This window comes from Rutilus rutilus (genome assembly GCF_951802725.1).
Source record: "Rutilus rutilus genome assembly, chromosome: 7".
In the NCBI taxonomy this organism is placed as follows: Eukaryota; Metazoa; Chordata; class Actinopteri; order Cypriniformes; family Leuciscidae; genus Rutilus; species Rutilus rutilus.
Genome location: NC_140221.1, coordinates 30928077 through 30948759, shown reverse-complemented (window position 1 = coordinate 30948759; position 20683 = coordinate 30928077). Strand labels below are relative to the sequence as shown.

The following is a 20683-nucleotide window of genomic DNA, read 5'->3' as shown; positions in this document are numbered from 1 at the left end:
TCAGCATTTCCATAACTGCCATTGGGGAAAGCGCAAGTTAAATTCTGCGATCGAGCAAAACTCAAACCCTATCCAACAGTTAGCGTTAGCGGGAGAAAGAAAGTTTCATTCATTGTTTGCCATATTTTGATCATTCAGTATCAACTTCAGAAGGACCGGCGGCACATTATGCTGAGCTTCATTCAAGTCACACGCGGCCACAGTGAGACGAGACAAATTACCCTCAAACTTAATTCCCGTTAATAACGGGTTTTCATAGAATCAAGCTTTGTTTTCCCCCCTCAGCAAATCCTAAAGCTGATTGAAGGAGCTATGTCTTCCTGTTGCTATAGTAATAGCGAACACTGCCCCCTATTTTAGACATGTTTTCTGGTTGCTGTTGCCATGGGATTTGCAACGAGCGCGCTCTCGCTCCCCCTTTCGGCCCGTGTTTTTCAGTTTTGTCTCTGTTGAGTAAAAACGACATTCCCTGCAAAGTAACTCCAGTCTTTAACAAACACAACTGCAACAAGTGTCTATGCCTAGCCTTTTTCATTGAAAGGACTTTTTCGTCATAATTAATACGCGCCCTTCACAGTCCATAGTCGCCACAAATGACACAAGTTGAGTCGTCAGAAATATTATGAAAGTTAGCTTTGTGGTTTATGATGATAGGATATGTAATATAATTGAAAAGCGCTAATCATCTTGCCAAAACATGGGAAACCTGAACAGACAGAGGAAAGTGTAAAACTGTCAGAAGGAATATGCCGTAGCTTTAGCAAAAGGTTACGTCTTCCTCGACTGAGGAGAAATTGATTTTATTTACACCTAATAGCCCTGCATGAACCGAGTTGACACCTGCTTTATCGAGGAGCAGTCAGAGAGTGACGGGATCAAAGAGGGGCTTCTGAAGGTACTGTGATACTGTAATTCCTCTTGTGAGTCGGCTCAGCCTCGCAGTTGTAGAAGTGAGGCCTGATGCAATCTTCGTGACCGCAGTCGTAACGTTGAAGAGACTGAGATAATAATGGTTGTTGAAGTGTGGGATCTCTCCCAGGAAAGCGCTGACTCTCCCAACTCGCCGTGTCTTAATTGGTCCGTGGGGGCACCCTGTTTGCGCAAAGCGTGAGAGAAAGTCAGCAGTACACACACACACGCGCACACACACGCGGGAAACTCAGCCACAGACAGCCCCAGTGCTGTTGGGCCATCATACTTTGAGTTTTTGTTTGTATTGAGATTTTTTCCCCCACCTTAAATAGCTGATGTTGCAAATAGAGATGTAGGTCCAGGCCGTGGCGTTAATTAATCACAGCTTTTTTGAGGATTAAGAACGCTGGTTGGAGTGAATCCGTTCCCCTCCATAAATCCAACTGTCCATATGTGAAACAATTAGCTCATTCAAACGTGAGATGCAGTTTTAGGGTGCTGTCTAAATCGATAAACACTATTAAAAGCTAATCTTTGATTTTATGTTTGTTTATTTCTTTCATTCACTTTGTTTTGGCCACTTAAACGCCCCCCTCCCCCGTATGTTTGTCAGAGAATAAGGAGTGGGTGAGAGAGCAAACGCATCATGCCAAGTTCATGTATAGCACACATTAGTAACAGTTACATCACAATTTCATCACCATCTCCTTCTGTATTCATTGTTGTCTCTTTTCTTCATTCCCCTGCACGAGCGATCAAATCGTTTCAAGTTTCGATTACTTGCTGTAACTTTAAAAAAATAAAATAAAATAAATTATAAGACCCAATAGGAGTCATGTAGTGTAAATCTCAGCAAAATTGCTATTGTTTCATTTCACACTACAGCACCGTATCGTGGGAATCGGGATATCCTTTCAACAGGTTTCAAGAGGTTTGACGACCCCCTCCCCCACACATAGGCTAACCTATTTAAATAGCTTGCCTAACAAACGTGCAAGATAAAGATGTGTCTAATAACCTATGTTGCGTGGCATGAACTAACCGCAGTCATTTCAATGACTGTTCCTTCGGGAGCGCGAGGCAGCGTTAAAGTTGTTTGATTTTGAGAAAGTGCATTTGTCGCGCTCCTCCCTCCCGCGGGACGCCGCTGTGTTCGGGGTGCGTCTCGCATCTCAAACTAAACACGAGCCACTCAAGGACAAACTCAAGGAGTTATTTTGTTGGAATTTCCCCCGCCCTTGTGTATTATTACATTTCTGAATGGTTATTATTTACGTTTAGGCTATGTGAGTTTACATGTGTAAACAATGAAAGCTCTAGTGTGTCTGAATGAGTGCGCGCGAGCGCAGCTCCTGCGTGAAGATGCTCGCTAGTTCTCATGGTTGGATTAGGTCGGTTGATCACGGCTTCAAAGTGGAGGGCTCTAGATTCCCAAGTGGCTCCTCTCAAATGTCTCCGAGTTGATCTTCTGCACCGGCTCAACAGTTGATCATGTCAGCTCAGTCCCTAGTGATTTTAAGGCACAAACCTTCCCCTCTTGCTTTGATGGGAGACGACTTCTGCTGCTCTTTGAACTCAAAAGATCTTGTAGGCTAGGTTTAATTAGTCTTTGTAGGCTGTTTACACGTTACATTTTTGAACTAAAAGCGACGTCCTTATTTAAATTTGTTGTCTCCCGTTCTTTGCGTTTATTATGTTCGTTGAGTTCGTTCCTTTTGCTTTTATGTTGCTTAATTTTAAAGTGAGATGAATTAGCATCAAGTGATAAATTAATTGGTGAGCCTCTGCTGGTGTAGACAGATGGCATCATTATAACGCTGATGACATTTGTAGTTGCATTTAACTGTTATGGTAATGAATGGGTGCGAGGCAGAGAGCAAAACAAGCTCAGGGCCCCGGGGCCTCAGCAGAACACAGAGGGGGAACGCAGATCCAGCCCTTGCATCTGGAACATGAAAACGAGTTGACGAGACATGACGAGTTGCGCCCTCTACCGAGCACATTGGAAAAAACAACAGACCGCTTCGCCAGCGCTCTACTTTTTATTCTCCACGGACATTTTCCCTGAGAAATGCAATGGGAAGGGTTTTGAAAAAAAAAAAAAAGAAGAAAAAAAATTCAAAGTAAAAACAAATACACACACGTTTGTTTTTCATTTATAAACTTTATTGTTTATACTGTGTCTGAGGGACTGTCTTGGGAATTTCCCTGTCCATTAACGTATACAGATGTAAGTTAACTGATGTCTGGCTTAAGAAGTGTGTTCTGCGGTTACAGCGAATAGTCCGTTTTACTGAACCCTCACTTTACTTGCAGTACATGACCCCCTGATGCATACATTTGTTTTGCCAGTTATGTTTTTTTTTTAAAGCAAATATAGCACTGGTTATAACATAATGGTTTGTGTCATGTGAATGATATAAACACTTTTAATAGAAAATAAAAAAAATTCTCGTTTAGTTATAAATGCATGGATCAAGTCGATTATACCAGTATGATTATAGTGTTATTTTTATCAGTGAACCTGCATAATATCTTAGGGGAGATTGGGGCTAGTTATCACACAGGGAAGTTGTCACAATGGTTAAACTCATTAACTATAACGTTTTGAGTTAAAAGTCCAATTACAAAATGTTGAAGAGTTTTCTCTTCAAAACTTTTTTTTTTTTTTTTAGTTACAGCTGTTTTGTTAACAAGTGAAACACACACACACACACACACACACACACACACACACACACACACACACACACACACACACACACACACTGGGATACATTCAGGTAAACGTCTGTACATAGCAAAGCACAATTTTATATTTTTACAATATATATTTTTTGTTCAAAACAATGTTTTTCTTTATTTTTTTGTATGCTACCGTTTGCTTTTTTCATGTTCATTTTTTCATGGTTACACTTTATTTTACAGTGTCATTGTTACATATGTTACATGCAGTTAATATGGTAATAACTATAAATTATGCATTATTACTTGCAACTATCCCTAAACCAAACCAAACCCTAATCCTAACCCTATAGTAAGTACAGTAAGTAGTTACTTAATATTACTCAGTACTTAAATGTATAATTACAGTGTAACAATGACACCTTAAAATAAAGTTTAACCTTGTTATGTAACAATTGTTTTGGTGTTTAAATTTCATCCCACTACTCATCCTTAATTAACTGCACTTTTTTTTTTTGTGGGAATGGCCAAACATTTTGCAATCAAAACTTTAAGGTACGTGTTTACACAAAATTATTTTTTTTAAATGAACCAACCCTGAGAAATATTCACTGGAGTAAAAGGTGTGACAACTAGCCCTGCTCTATGTGACAACAAGAAAACATAGTTTGTTAGACTTTTATTTGCCTTAGAGTATATAATACTTGTTTATGTCAAAAACATTTTTTTTGTTTTTTTAATTTTTAGAAATACATTGTTAGTGCTATAACACTGAATTATCAAAAGTTCACACTGTTTTTCTCATTGACTTAGAAGATGTCCAAGAGGATATCAATAATCTGAATAGCACAATACACAATATATCTGATTATAAATCATAGTGGCACATCCATACATTTTTAAAACCCTGAAATAAAAGATGTGCAAATCAGAGTACACATATCAACACGGGTGAAGCTTTGGCAAGACAAAACCTGTTGGTACAAACGTACCAAGACCTTCAAAACAAAAGTGTTTACTGCAATGGTCCCCCACCAAATAATCTCGTATAATAAAGTTACAAATCAGGCAGCAGGCATATCGTTTTTAGTTACACGTCTGAGCACCTGAGCCATTTGTTTAAGAATCTTTGCAGCAAAAAAGTTATATAATTATATATTATACAGATAAAGACAACATATGAAATATCTTTTAAAGCAATTAAAAATATGAATTCTGCCTCCCCACCTAAAAAGATATTATGAAAGCAATCAAATGCTATTAATTTGAATCTCATTGTAATCATGTAACTGCGCCTAAATAACTAAAAGTAAAGATAAGTGTTGGTAATACACTGACGTATATACATCTGAAGACTTGGCACCATAAAACTATAGAGATATTAAATAAAAGTACTGAGCATATGATTGATTTGAAATGCCATAAAATACTGTAAGCTCTGTAACTGTCTCTGTATTACAATAATACAGAGATAAACTATCTCTCTCTCTCTCTCGATCATATATATATATATATATATATATATATATATATATATTTCAGCTTCTATTTTTAGTAACATAAATTTTGAGCATTAGTCGCACAATATTATGTCGTCGTCATCAGGCCAGCCTGAATTCAGTTCTTCCCTAGTCATGGTGACAAAGAAGTCAGTCAGTGCTGGCTGAAGTTTTTGACACAATTCTGCATATGTTACACGTCCTGGTAAATCTCAGATCACTGCAGGCAGAATTGCATCCACTCTCCCTCAGGTCATAAACTGCGTGTAGCCCTCGGCACCCGTTACTATGACGTCCATCCAAATTCGCATGGCCTCTGGGGACGGTGCCACCATGAAATAAAGTCGATCATGAGTCTTCACGCAGAAGGTTAGCGAAGGATTTGGACTCTGTAAGGACAGAAAAAAAGACACAGTATGCATTAAAGTGCGAGAAGATGGAGAACAGCAGGGCAGGGAAAAAAGGCATGTCGCTGAAGTGAAAAAAAGAAAGCATGACGAAATGTACATGAACATGAAACCGCCTTTGATCTCTTTGCCTTCTGCTGTAAGAAATTCTCTTTATGAAAAGACGCCTGTCTGTTTAAACTTTCACTGTGTGCTCGAAGTTGGTGCTGTAGTGTGAGCAGTATGGAGCTTGATTTGTTGATGGTAAACAGGAGGTGTTGAAAAAGCACGGCATCGGTTCACTCATTACCTTAGTTGCGCTGCGCAGGTGATCGTAATACACCTCCTCTATGGCTTGGAAGTAGATGACACCCTTCAGTTTGGTCTCGTGTTTATCTGAGTACAAACCAAAAGGGAAAAAATGAAGGAAAATAACAATGCTATGTATCGATTCTTTTTTAAATGAAATTATTCTACAGATCAGGTTTATTATTTATTAAGAAGAGATTGCATTTAAAGTGTCTGTCAGAAATAACTTCGATATTGGAATAAAAAACAAGCACATAAAGTAGAAATGAATTCTAGCGCACAGATCGATTCAGCTAAAAGCATTGTCTGTCTCAATTTAAAAGTCTGCCACCCACTGCAAACAGCTCCTCTGACAGACTTTCCTTTTCGCTACTTAGCGCAAATTAACATCTCTCTTCGGATCGATTCTAATCTCGTAGATGGTTTGAAACCACTGTTTTAAGCTTGTCAGCCTCCAGTGAGCCCCCTCGCATCATTGTTGACGATTAAGATTGACTACTTTCCCTTTTGAACGGTTTCATTTGATTTATTTATGTTTTTATTTTTTGGCTCGTCCCTGTTCCTTACACAAATCTGCTTAGTAATGGGATAAATTGTTTTTGTGTTTCATGTTTTTGAAGAGTTAAGTGCAGTATTGTTACTCAGAACTGAGCCAGGGGTAAATCTACACCCCCGTCCCTCACAAACGCTGGGCTAGAGAAAGTATTGCAGTTTATTTCATCATCATCATCACCACCATCATCATCATCACTACTAACATGGGTAGCGAGGGGGTGAAAAGGCTACATACGAGCAAAGCGTATGTGTGCGAGAGAGAGAGAGAGAGAGAGAGAGAGAACATCTAAAAGAAAGACAAGATGATCGGAAATTGAGCGAACAGAGATAAAACGTTTCACCAGAACTTTCCACTTTGTAAGAGCCGTCAATTTTTTTTTTTTCATATTTCTTCTTTTTCCACCTTATATATTTTGACTTGTACTAAGCAACACCAGAAAAAGTATGCGCTCTCCTTTACACTTAAATCCATTTCTATATCAATTTGTCAGGAAATAAATTGAGATTTATAAATATGTACAGTATGCTTTTTGAAAAATGTCTCAAAATTATATAAACTGTATTGTGAATTTAAAAAAGTAAAATCCAAAATTGATCACAAAAACTGTAAAACAAAAAACAAACAAAACAAATTTGCTGACCATTTAATCAGGCATAAATACAACAATTATCTTACCTATGTAATAAGAGAAGGTCCTTTTAAGCCGATCAAAGACAAACCAGCGTTTTTTCCAGGATTTGATCTTGCCGCCCATCTTCACAAGATGACCCTTGCACATTTTCTCTGTAACAATGACAAACGCACATGTGTCCACGCAGTGGCCTGATGACTCCACATGAGAACGCAGGTCAAACTCCTCTTTTCGAATAGGTAGGTAGCGCGTCATTGGCCGAGCCTGAGGAGGGCAGAGCTCAGATTAGCTGCTGTCTCAAATATTTCCATAAAAACGTACTTGTTCAGGTACACATAACAACAATAAATTTCATGGAAATATAGCATTATAATTTGATATTGTGATCACGGTATTTAAGCAGGGAAAACGTATCAGAAAAATGCACAGTGGTGAAGATCACGGGTTGAATCCATTGTTTTGGTTGTGTCACTTATCTGTGTTTAAAACATCGCTGTCCTACTGCCCTGCCCTTCCTTGCCTCTGCCTTACACCCCCTCCTCTTCCTCCCATCTTATCTTCTTTCTGCTGTCTCCCTCTCACCATCTGTCTGCGTGTCTCCTCTCATCCACCTGCTGTGCGGAGCTGCTCTCTGTGCATTCATGCCTCCCGTCTGGCCCAGTCAAGCTGAGCAAGTGACCTCATAAAGACTTTTAAAGAGCAAATCCAAACATTCACTGACCTCAGAGCGGCACCGGTGAAGCGCACTGCTGTGTTCAGAGTTGTACACAGACATTGAAACTGTCTGTAAAAGTGAGAGCAGGCACTACTCCACTGTGTATACATCCGTGTGTTTCAAACTCGGATTTATAACTAACCTGATGTTACATATTTATGTATACACATTATATTATGCCAAACATGATTAGTTAAAGGGTTAGTTCACCCAAAAATTCTGTCATTAATTACTCACCCTCATGCCGTAAGACCTTCGTTCATCTTCAGAACACAAATTACAGAAAAAAAAAATACAAGCAAGCCAAGATTTCTTTTAAGAAGACTTTGAATGATCTTTTTTTACAATTGCTGGACAGTTACCCCTAGACTCATTTTTAAAAATGTATTGAATAATAATATAAATTAAATAATAAAGCATTTAATTAAATAATATAAAAAAAATGTAAGAGGTGTATTCAAAAATTTCTTAGTTTTAATTATATTTATGAATAACTTAAATGTGCCACATCACCGACCTATATTTACATTCACATATACATATATATATATATATGAATGAATGTACATGGTCTCTTGATCTATAAATCATTATGATTATTATTATTAATACTTATTCATGACTTATTAATGAAAGCCTTATTATTTAGTATTGTCCCTTTTATCTCACTGGGAAACATGCTGATTTTATGTCCGCCTAATAAAAGAGTGGGAGACTCTATAAATCTATTGCTGATCTGAGACCAATTCATTTAGTTATTCTCCAGATGCACTGACCTGAGAACACTGTTTCTCTCTCATCTTGACCTCTTCCTCCACAAGTCTCTGCCTGTGCGCGGTCTCATCCATCAGCCTCCTCTCTACCTCCTCTCGCCTCCTTCTCTCGGCCTCCAGAAGCTGCTTTCGTGCCTGGACTTCTCTCTCCTGACGAAAACAAGACAGACAGACAGATTAAGACACCGAGGGGCTTCAAATCCACTGCGAGAAGATTTAATAGGCAATAGGGAAAAATACATACAAATACATAAAATACACAGTGCGGAGTGACTGGGGATGCATGAAAAAATAATTCAGCAAGAGATTGTTTGAGTGAGTATTACTGTCTGAGAGCTTGTTAAGATCCAGCCTTTCATGTCTATCCCTCTTTCTAGGTAAGAAACAATCTTTAATGCAGTAATGCCAAAGGGACCAGGGGCTTCCTTTTTAAATTCATGAAAAAGATCTCTTTTATATGAGAGACAGGCTGAGGGATGGATTATATTTCACAGACAATTAAAGTTTAATGGTACTCACTCGACTCTCCACCAGTCTGGCTTTCTCCTGCTGGGCCTCCTTCAACATCTTCTCCATCTCCTCCAGCCTCAGTCCTGCCAGCCCATTGCTGCTAAGAGAGAAACACACGTTACTGTTTATGTGGTGTTTCCAGTGGCAGAAGACGACATTGGGCCCAAATGCTCACTCTGGACAGATCATAGTTGCTTTAAATGAAACTATACTGATTTCTAAATAAATATCAAATACTTTAATAACAACAATAAAAATAGATTAAAATATTTTATAATAAAATGATCGAATACGTCTACTGACAAATTATTATTAAATTATTCTTAAAATAATATTTAAAACATTTTACTAATAATTTTACGCCATTATATACTACTAAAAAAATTTACATTTAAAAAAAAAAAATTTAAGCTCACAAAGGTTGCATTTATTTGATTAAAAATACAGTAAAAACAGTAATTTTATGCGATATGGTTATACCTTAAAATAGCTGTTTTCTATTTAAATATTCTCAGCTCTGGCCCTCAAGGTCCACTTTCCTGCAGAGTTTAGCTAAAGTGTAATTTATTCCTGTGATGGCAAATTATTATAATCAATGTTGAAAACAGCTGTGCTGCTTAATATTTTTGTGGCATTACATAATTAATTTGAAATAAAACAAATTCAAAGAAATTAAGAGTATTTACTCTCATTTTTGGTCAATTTAATGCATCCTTCCTGAATAAAAGTTTTAGTTAAAAAAACCTCAAGCCCTGACCTAAAACTTTTGAATGGTAATGAATATTTTAAAAAGTTGTAGTTATTATTAGAGACTTTTTATTTTCTAAACCTTCATAATGATGTTTTTTTAAACTCTAGTTCATGTCTTATCTTGCCTAGGTCCTAGACAACCAAGTTTTCGCCACTGGTTAAAAAAGAAAAAGTACATTATTTTGCTTGGTTAAAGAGGATGTGATTATTTTTTTTCTATTTCACTTTTAAATGAGGACCTACATGCTTTTTGGTGGGCCTCTTTTACCATTTCAAAGGAAAAGGTTGATCAAGGGTGAGGTTGGCTGTAGGAGTTTAAATTAAAACTGCTGAAACATCTAACCGAAATGTAAGAATGCAAGGTCAAAGATTCTTGTCCGGACTATCGATGCTGAAAAGTAGGGCAACATCAAGAGAACGTCTATTCATGACTTCAACATCTGACTAAACACCTGAAGCTTCCCTGGCTCCAAGGAGCACATACTTTAAAATGACATTCTGTGCTTGTTCTGCCTCGGGACAAGACCAAACTTTGAAGATGAGAAGAATAGCATGTCTCTTTGTATGGACGTATGTGTTGTCATGGAAACAACCCAGGAACTATTCTGGGAGGAGGATGAAAAAACATTTATGGGGAAATTGGACAGCGTGACCCGTTGTCAGGGGAATGGAGGCAGAACGAAGGGTTCCCTTGACAACTGCATCTCACCTTTCAGGTGAACAGGCGGAGTTGTTGCCGGTAGATACGCTGGTCTCCACGCTGTCGGAGCTCTCCAAACTCAGAGTGTCATACGTTGACTCTCCTGCTGGGGGTGCTTGGTGGTGCAGAATGGAGTGGTGTACCATGGGGGGTCCTGAAGGTGGTGCCCCCCAGTGGCTGTGCTTAGGATCCGTAGACCTGATTCTGGAATCATCACATGTATAGAGCCCTGGAGGAACACACCCAGAGCAGATCAATAAAAACACTGGACTATACAGTATGTCTACAACCATCTTTAGGTTACATGTAGCTGTGTTAGCAAAACAACATTAAATTATTCAACACATGTTGTTTACAGTCTGATAACAGTGAGTGATGGACTACCTCTGCCCTGTAGATCTAACTGTCTCCTGGAGTCTAAGTCCAAATAAGCAGGAGATAGGTCTGGGAGAGACTGAAGATAAAACAGAAAGTGACACGTTTGAAAACAATACATGTGCAGTTATAATGGAGCTACAACAGGTTTTCAGTTGAGTCAGTCTTCATCTGTCTGTCCACGGCACATTGCACATTCTAATATTTTAAGGATTAAATACGCATCATACGCCACCCTTGTCTTTGAAGTAAGTGCACAACACCAAGGTTAATGTAGTCCAAATAATGTGTTGACACGCTGAATGAAGCTAAAGCCTGGCCCACACTAAAGGATTCTTATCAGATTTTCAAAATGTGACAGACCACAAACATGACGATAAATTTATTTTAAAAACCCAGTTTCGTTCCAATAGTGTGTGGATAGCACACCACACACGAACAGATTCAAACAACCAGATTCCCGGCTGTGAACACGGGAAATATCGCAAAATTATTAGCGATGTTTTATGGGATTGTTGCTCTTTCCTTCTTTAAAGCTAACAATTACACTTATAATAATAATAATAATAATAATGCATTTTATTTAAGGCGCCTTTCAAACCACTCAAGGTCACCATACAACAAGTAGCAGCAATAACAATATTAAAACAGTAAATAACAATGGCAATAAAAAATAGCAATAAAAAAGTACTAGATTTGAGTGCACAAAGTAATCATGGAAGATAAGCAATTCTGAATAGATGAGTTAAGTTTGACTTTAAATTGACCTAACAAGTCTGAATTACGGATGTTGACTGGGAGAGAATTCCAAAGACGAGGAGAAGCATGGCTAAAGGCCCTATGGCCCATGGTGGTTAGGCGAGCAGAAGGTGTATGGAGGAGACACAATAAAGAGGAATGGAGAGATCGAGAAGGGGTGTAGGGCTGTAAGAGATCTGAAAGGTAAGGTGGAGCGAGGTTATGAAGAGATTTGTAAGTGAGGAGGAGAATTTTAAATTCAATCCGGAATTTGATAGGAAGCCAATGTAGCTGTTAGAGTGATGGGGTAATATGTTGAATAGATGGAGTCCGAGTTATGATACGAGCTGCAGAATTATGAATCAGCTGGAGTTTATGAAGAGATTTGTGTGGTAAACCAGATAAAAGAGAATTACAGTAATCAATGCGGGAGGTGACAAGCGAATGAACAAGAATAGCCGAACTACGCGGAGTGAGAAATTGACGGAGGTGAGCATAGCAATATTGCGGAAATGAAATAACAAGACCTGGTTATATTATTAATGTGAGCTTCAAATGAAAGGGTGCTGTCGAAGATGACCCCTAAGTTCCTAACCTGGCGGGAAGGAGAAACGGAAGAACCGTCAATGGATAAAGAAAAACTGCAGGACCTAGAGAGAGTAGAATTAGTGCCAATAAGGAGTGCTTCGGTCTTACTGCCATTAAGTTTGAGGAAGTTGGCAGAAAACCAGACATTTATTTCGTGAAGGAAGTTGGTAAGACAGGCGGGGGGAGAATGGAATCAGCGTTTGTAGATATATAAAGCTGTGTATAATCAGCGTAACAGTGGAATTTAATACCGAATTTGGAAAAGATATTACGGAGTGGGAGAAGGTAGATTAGGAACAATAGGGGACCTAGAACAGAAACTTGGGGGACACCACAGCTAACAGAAGAAGGTTGGGAATTACATTTTTTTTTGGTTTGAAAGGTATGAAGTGAACCAGGCATAAGGACTACCAGTGATACCAATATCAGATAAACGCTTCAAGAGAATATTGTGTGAAATTGTGTCAAAAGCTGCACTCAAGTCAAGTAAAACAAGAATAGATAAGAACCCGCCATCAGCAGCCATCTCTAGGGCAGTTTCCGTGCTACGCTTAGAACAAAACCCTGACTGAAAACACTCATACAAGTGCTGTGCTGCCACTGCTTTTTCAAGAATGTTTTAAATAAATGTAAGATCTGAGATGGGACGGAAATTATCTAGATTGTTAGGGTCTGCACCAAGTTTCTGAAGAACTGGGGTTATGGCAGCTATTTTAAAAGATGATGTAACAATGCCGGAGCTAAGAGAAGTGTGAATAATACAAGAAAGAGAAGGAAAACAGGCCTTTACCAAATGAATTGGTATAGGATCAAGTAAACATGTGGAAGAATTAGATTTGTAAATTAATTGAGTAATTTCTTTTTCTTAGTATTTGAAAGAAAAAAGGAAGGAGAGGGGAAAATGAATTGAGACACTGTGTGGCGAACTACAGTAAGGGGTAGCCAAAGAGGCCAATTGTTGATGGATGGTAGTTATTTTGTCACTGAAGAAAGACATACATTTATCACATTGAGCAGAGCAGTACAGGTGTGCGGGAAGTATGTCAGGAGGTTTCAGAATACGATTTACAGTTGAGAACAGTGCTTTAGTATTACCATCTCCAGACTCAATTAAATTACTTCTTTTTTTGTCCAATTATCAAATACTTCTTTGCTTCAAATCAAGGTTTGTAATGTGAATCACCTCGTAGCAGGTTGGTCTGGTTCATGGCTAATAACTCTTTTTAATTAGTTTTCTTTTTTTTATCCCTATGGGAAAAATACTTCCACGGCTGCTGAAAATGTGGATGAAAAATGTTGCATTATATATTTAAGCACTGCAAAAGTTGTCTAAAACAATTGTAGACTACATATTGTGGCCTCTTACGTTATAAACCATCTTACTTTGGTGGGTGTGTTTCTGCCTGATGTGGTCATGGAAGGCAAGGGTGTAAAGGTGCCATTGGTCTGTCCCAGCTCTCCATCCTGCTTACAGATCTGACGACAAAACATCTTAGTGTTATTTATCCCTTCATCATTCATATCCTCCACCCATAATGACAACTATGGCAGCTTGCCCCCATAGCGAGGAAAAATACAACACCAAAGCAACCAGGCACCCGGCAATGTAGACGCTTTACATAAAAGTACTGCTTTTCATGTTATTTTATTCAACAAAATTAGTGGTTATTTCTGGATAGATTCAATCAAAAGGACAGAGAACTTAAGGACAGACAAAGGATGCAAGCAGAATAGAAGACAGACAAATGAAGAGAGTTTACCTGCATAGGTTTACGTGAGGAGAGACACTTAGCAGGCAGAGGGGGAGGACAGGCATGACTGGACTCCCCAGCTGCCATGATTTCCTGGTACCAGCGCTCTGAATCTAGCCTGGGGATTGAAGGCCTACTCCATGCAGGCTGGGTCTGAAGTGCAGTCCAGGTAAAGGGAGGATAGGTGGGAAAAAGAGGAAAAATTGATACAGTAAGAAAGGAAAGAAGAGACATGCATTGAAAGTATGAAGTGGTATTTAGATTAGAAAATGTAAAAAAAAAAAAGTCTCAAAACCAAAAGCTCGAAATCCCACTTTATTCAACTCAGATTTCACATGGACAAGCCAGAGCTATGGTAAATACAATCATGAACACATCGACACCAGGAAATAACACACACCTCAACAGGAAGTGACTGGGAGGAGCCACACTGGGATATGTGGCTGGAGTGGACAGGATCAGCGACAATAGCTTGGAATGATTGGACGGAAGATGTGGGGGAGGGGTCAACTTTAGGCATCCCGAACAGCTGGTTTAACTGACTGACTGTCACATACTCCTTTATACAATCAGCCCATCACACACAAACACAAACATAAAATGTAACGTGGGCATTTTAGGTGTAGAAAAGCATAAAGCTAGCATGGCAGAGGCAGAGGATACAACAGCAACTAAGACACTAAGACAACTGGGAAGAAATGAAAAATAAAAGTTTTAAGAGAAGACAGCCAGTGCGTTATTCTGACAGCATCATAAAAGAAAAGCCACAAACTAGAAATAAATGGCACTGGAAAGGGAAACAGGAGGTGGAAAAGCAAGGAAAAGATTCTGTCATGGATGAAAGAGTGAGTGGAGGAGTCATACCTCACGAGGTGTGTCTGATGTTACAGCCAGCGGTAGACAGAGAGCGTTAGGGAAAGCAGTCTGGGCGGGGATACATCCGTTCCCATACATCTTATATACATCAGAGAGTTTTAGGTACTCCTAAGCGCACACACATCCACATCAGATATCAGTTCATATTTCAAACAACTCATGAAGAACTGCACCATAAATCTTCATGCACCCACTGGAAAAAGCACGCTTATGCCCAACACATCACAAACATGCCAAGCAACATCTCTAATATACACACATGCAGAATGTGTGGTACAGAATGTCAATGTCCGCCATCCCAGTACTACGATATGTAACCACAGCAATCCTCAATGGTCTGAAAACCATTCATGCTGGATTGAGGCAGACAACACCCACAATGTGCACAGTGAATTCTCACACAAAATGCAAATTATTTGCGTTACAGCAACTATAGCTGTTGCCAGTACAATTAATGAATGCTCAACAAACGAACATCACATACCCAACAACTCAAATAAAATCCTGCAAATATTCAAGGTATGAAGGTATTGTCTACTGGTCAAAGGTTTGGGGTCAGTGCGATTTTTTTAAAGAAATTATTTTTTAAATTGATTTAGCAAGGACACATTCAGGTTCCAAAGTAACAGTAAATACTCTTACACATTGTAACAAAAGATTTATATTTCAAATAAATGATGTTCTTTTGAACATTCTATTTATCAAAGAATCCTGAAAAAAATTATCACAGTTTCCAAATATTATGCAGCACAAACGTTTTCATAGATAATAATAGGAAATGTTTCTTGAGCACCAAATCAACACTATCATTAGAATTATTTCTGCAGTAACTTCTGCTGAAAGTTTAGCATTACCATCACACGAATACATTTTAAAACATATTAAAAAAGAAAAGAGTTATTTTTAATTTGTAATAATATTTCACAATATTACTGTTATTTTTTATATTTACACCCGCACCTTGGTGAGAATAAGATACTTTTTTTCAAAAATATTTTAAAAATCTTGCCGTCCTCAAACTTTTGAATGGTACTGTAGGTTATGTTCATACACATCAGTAGGGTTGGGAACTGAGAACCGATTCCACTAACGGTTCTCACACATGCATTCTAACAGAATCATTAGTGGAACTGTTAAGAAACTGAAATCATTCAATTCTATACAATTTCAATCCCTTCTCATCAGCCACACTGTAGTAACATGTTCATTATGAACGGTGAAATGACTGAGTAAGTGCCAATGACAATGTTTTTGTTAGTTTGTAAATCCCCCACAGCTGTCCTGGGGTAATGCTTTTACCTCCTGTTGCCTGTTAGAATATATCTGAGTGGTGGATCTTTGACAACAAGAAGAAGGGAGCAGAGAATTCTGGGAAGGGAGCTCATCAAAAAAGTCAGGTTCATTGATGTAAAGCACTTCCTGTTTTGAATATGAACACCGAAGTCAGAAAACACCACAAAGACAGTTTGTGCACAATATTGCGAAACCCATTCCAAAGAACATTTTTATGACATTATTTGTCTTATATCAAACTTCTTCAGATTGCCTCTACATATTTTATGGCTGATCAAAGAGACATCGATATAAAGCGTATCGCTGATGGCGATAACCCAGAAAAAAAACATGCTCATTACTGCTAAGCAGGAGTGGAGTGGATCCCTACAGACACCACCACCATCAGAATGTACACAATGATTCGGTTATTTCAAACCAATGCACTAAATATTGTCTGAGATACAGCATAGATTTATTATTATACTTATTCTTATAGATATAATTATTCTTTAGATCTGGAGGCCTCTGTATACAGTCTGTTTACTAGACTAGACAGATAAAAAGAGTTTATTTGGCAAACAAAAACAGGTCAATTGGCCATTGATTAGTACAGTCATGGCTGGTGTTACCTCCTTCGTGCTGCTAGGCTTGGAGAAAGTCTTTCCACCAGTCAGGCTCTGGTATCTCTTCTCCAGGGCAGACAGTCTCTCCTTTTCCTTAAAGAAAAATATATCAAGGGTCAGATTTCCCATTAGGGAATATTCTGGGTTCAATATAATCATAATTTTTTTGTCATTTTGAGGTTTTAGAGTTTATGGCGTTACATTGTCATGTTGATGAAGCTGTAAAATTGGATATAACAAACTAAATTGAGTTGAATAATGACACCAACTAAGTAATTTCATAATTGATAAATTTTGCAACATTAACACTGTGTTTTCCTGTTTATAACTTTGAAGCTGCTAAATAAATAAATGTGACAAAAAAGATTTTTATTCTAAAATCTTGGTAAAATATTTTCTTGAGTCAATGATATTGAAACAGAGAGTATATTAAAGTTGCTATGAAATGGAAATAGCAACAGATATTTTATTTCGTATTGCGATTTAACGGATTATCTTTTTTTTTATTATAAAAAAAATGAAAAAATGAAAAATATACATGGATGAATTGTTCACAATAAGATCAATAACATATATTTACATATTTGTATTTTTTTTATTTCATACCAACTTAAGTGTCTCACTGTAACCAAGATTTTGGCTTACATTATGCCCCAATTGTCGTTGACTGTGCTTGACTTGTATTTTAACCTGGAATATTTCTTTAAGTATCAAGCTGTATTTCTGTGGTGATGAAGACGCTTTGCATAAAGTGAAAATAGAGATTAAGCTTTGTTCTCAACCTTGTGGAGCATCTGCAGGCCCAGTGTTCTATCTTTGGCCATCCTTTCACAATCCTGAGCTGCCTGAAGTCCAAGTTGGTTAGCATGGATCTCCAGAGCTGCCATTTTCTCCTACACAACCAAGAGAAACGTTTCAACGGAAGCCGTGCTCATTTGTCATTCCAGTCTGATACAGGACTCGACACTCATTACTGACTTTATGAGTCCTTTAATAGAACTGACCTGACATCAGTGTCATTTACCTTCCTTTTGGCCACACTCCGTTGATACTCTGCCTTCTCTTGCAACAGCTGCCTGCTGACTGTCTCCTTCTCCTCCTCTATGCCACTCTCTCGCTCCAACTGGCGGAACTCCAAATCCTCAAAGCGCTTAGTGGCCGACTCCAGAGCCTCCACCTTCTACACACACACACATGCACAGATGGACAGAGAGACGAACAGGGAGAGGGAAAGACAGAGGCAGACGAACAGATGGGAGAAACAAACAAGCAGACAGACAAATGTTCCTCAATGACATGCCGAAGAAGATCACTCTGTCTGCCAAACAATGTTTGCTGTATGGAACATGTTTTTTTTTTTTTAATGCATCTCCTGAAAAAAACAATTTATACACATCCTCTGCTTGGTGATTATTGGTACAAAGATAAAGAAGAGTGAGGTGATTCGCTCAGTTCATCACCATATCAGTGAATTAGTGAGGAGATTTAGTACTAAAGCAAGAGTGAAAAGCAAAAGACAGACATACAAATAAATGAATTTCATGCATTTTCATTGCCTAAAAGAGCAGAGGTGCATCATAACGATCATGGTTGTTCAGTCAGTGTGTAAACCCTTTATTGCCATGAGCATAATGTGGCTCGAGAGGGAGCGCAGACACACAGCCAACACACACAGCCATAGGATATTTGTGCAGTTTGTACAGATCCAGATTCTAACAAGCTGTCCAGTTAAGGCTGTTGTATCATATCATGTGATTTGCCCATTAATTGCTGGTGATACTGGAGGGTGATACATTCCAATAGTTATTTTCATAGAGTGTCTTGTGTACAAATGGCATTATATAGGAGTAAATCTACATCAATCTATTTTGCTATTCTCTGATAATTTTCTTTGTTGCTATTTTATTTAATTTTTTAATTATAGAGGCAGGCTATTGGGTATTCAACTGTGCATGTTAATTTCCCTTTTTTATATTTAGATTTCCATTGTTTTAATTCACCATTTCCAACATCAATCATCTTAGAATAAATGTTTCACACTATGCATTATGACGGTGAAATTCCTAACATTCACTTAGTATTTAAAACAACTGATTACATTTTTTACTTTTATTTTTAATTTTTTTAGACAAAATTAGGACAGAATTGTAATATCAGCCCACATTTTTGTATTGGTGTATTCAATTTGATTTATTTATGTATTGGTCTATTTATTAAAGCTGTCATGGTTAATGTGTTATCAGTTACATTTATAAGTTACAAATTAAATAAATATAAATATACATAATTTGACAGTACAACTGCTTCATGGTGTTTTGTCTTATTTCTAAAGACTGGCAGGGAAAAGAGAATCACCAAAAGAATCTGCGTTCTTGTAGCAGGGCTTTCCTTTATGCTCCTGTAAACGACAGAGAAAGGATTTCTTAATAGCCAATGAATTTATAAATTTGATCCACATGGGGCAATTAACAACATTAAAGTAATTTTATTTAATTTCATTTAATTACTATCAAAGCTATTATTAAATATGGTGAGCGAAAAACACCAAGGCCACTGGACGGATGGCAAAACAAGATTTGTTATATATATTGGTTATAGAAAAAAGACTTCTAAATTAGAGGGAAACTGAGAACTCGCAACTAACTGTGCTAACTAATAAAAAAAATCAAAAAAAAATCATGAGACCAACCGCTATTCATTTTATATTTTAATGTCCTGACAATCTAACTATACTTTCTTTCATTTCTCCTGCTCCTCCTTAAAGTGAAGCAGATGTATATGTTCGATAATCGCTGTGACTCTCACGGCAGTATCAAATCGCACACTGACCCTGGTCAGTTGTTCCTGTAAGTGCTCCCTCAGTGATTCTGGGCATTTATGAAGCTGGCCCTTCAGCTCACTGTACGAATCCCTCAGTCTGGCCAGGACATCCCGCTCAGCTGAGACTTTTGCTCTCTCCTAAAAAAACATTACACACACGTAACATACACACAAGTAAAATACACACGCAGCAAGCCAGTGATGCCGGAGAGAGGTGAAAACAAAGAGGAAACTGCTAAGATAAAGACTCCATGCTGTGTTAAAACAGAGGTTTAGATATGGGGTTGCCATGGCAATCAGAGCCCATATTGCAGCAGACTATCTGAGCAGAATAAATATTCATACAGCAGTCAGTTGTAGAACATATAGAATTTACAGATAATATTGTATATTGTATCTCTATTTGACTGCCTTAAAGGTATTTTCACCGATTTGAACATTTATTGATGTGTAAATTTACTTTCAATACATTTTTATTATACCTACAGAAAACTGACTCTTCTTTATGTTGTGGTCTGGAACAAAGCGGCTTTAATGTTTCATTGCAGATTTCATTACAAATTAATAGATTTTTATCAAAAGACTGATATGAAAGTGCCCATTGAAACATGCAATAAAGTCAGTGTCATTTGAATTAATAAAAAGTTAGATGTCAGACTGTTAGAAACTAGCATGGTAGTAAAGATGCATCCACAAAGTAGTTCAGGAGAAACCAACAGGAAACAGGGAAGCATGCTTTATAGCGCGTGTTTGGTAAGCGTCGGTACCTTCTCTTTCTCCTTCTGAGTTGCATTTTCCACTTCATTCAGCTTCAGCTGAAGTTGATTGATGATCCCCAACTCTGTCTCCACTTGATCAAGCTCCGCCCTCCGTTCTCCCTGCAGTAATGCCCTCTCCATCTCTGCCTGCAAATAAAACGACACATTCAACAGTCTGTTCACTTCCATATGTTTCTGTTAACATGAAGAGCGCAGCTCTGCTGATCAGGCAAAATCCTGCTTTCACATCGATTTTAATATGCAACACCCAAGATTTTTTTTATGCATGACAGATGGTGATGCACTGATGTAGATGAAGACGACTAGTGATTGAGCAGGCTTTACAAGTTTCGATGTGAATATCTACATCTCTCGCTCTCATGTGGTTATGATGGAAGTGAAGGAAGGTACATGTACTTTGTAGACACATCACACAGGCAACGGTCTGTAGGT

General features: G+C 38.0%; 1 protein-coding gene across 8 annotated transcripts in view; it reads right to left on the bottom strand.

Annotated features, from left to right (window-relative positions):
- Positions 1–3056: 3056 nt before the first annotated feature.
- Positions 3057–20683, bottom strand: part of phldb1a (pleckstrin homology-like domain, family B, member 1a) — a 47609-nt gene continuing 29982 nt past the window's right edge. For 3 of the 8 annotated variants that reach the window (XM_084415460.1, XM_084415458.1, XM_084415463.1), the window contains 17 exons: positions 20240–20377; positions 19482–19610; positions 17677–17832; positions 17435–17545; positions 16659–16745; positions 16054–16173; positions 14743–14862; positions 14279–14437; positions 13888–14031; positions 13511–13603; positions 10811–10880; positions 10436–10655; positions 8986–9076; positions 8470–8616; positions 7023–7242; positions 5793–5878; positions 3057–5485 (listed from right to left, as the gene is read on the bottom strand). In XM_084415460.1, the coding sequence (XP_084271586.1) occupies positions 5345–5485; positions 5793–5878; positions 7023–7242; positions 8470–8616; positions 8986–9076; positions 10436–10655; positions 10811–10880; positions 13511–13603; positions 13888–14031; positions 14279–14437; positions 14743–14862; positions 16054–16173; positions 16659–16745; positions 17435–17545; positions 17677–17832; positions 19482–19610; positions 20240–20377 (2232 nt within the window). In that variant the 3' untranslated portion in view covers positions 3057–5344. The remainder of the gene's footprint in view (positions 5486–5792; positions 5879–7022; positions 7243–8469; positions 8617–8985; positions 9077–10435; positions 10656–10810; positions 10881–13510; positions 13604–13887; positions 14032–14278; positions 14438–14742; positions 14863–16053; positions 16174–16658; positions 16746–17434; positions 17546–17676; positions 17833–19481; positions 19611–20239; positions 20378–20683) is intronic. The other 5 variants (XM_084415459.1, XM_084415461.1, XM_084415462.1 and 2 more) reach the window with 5 other exon arrangements.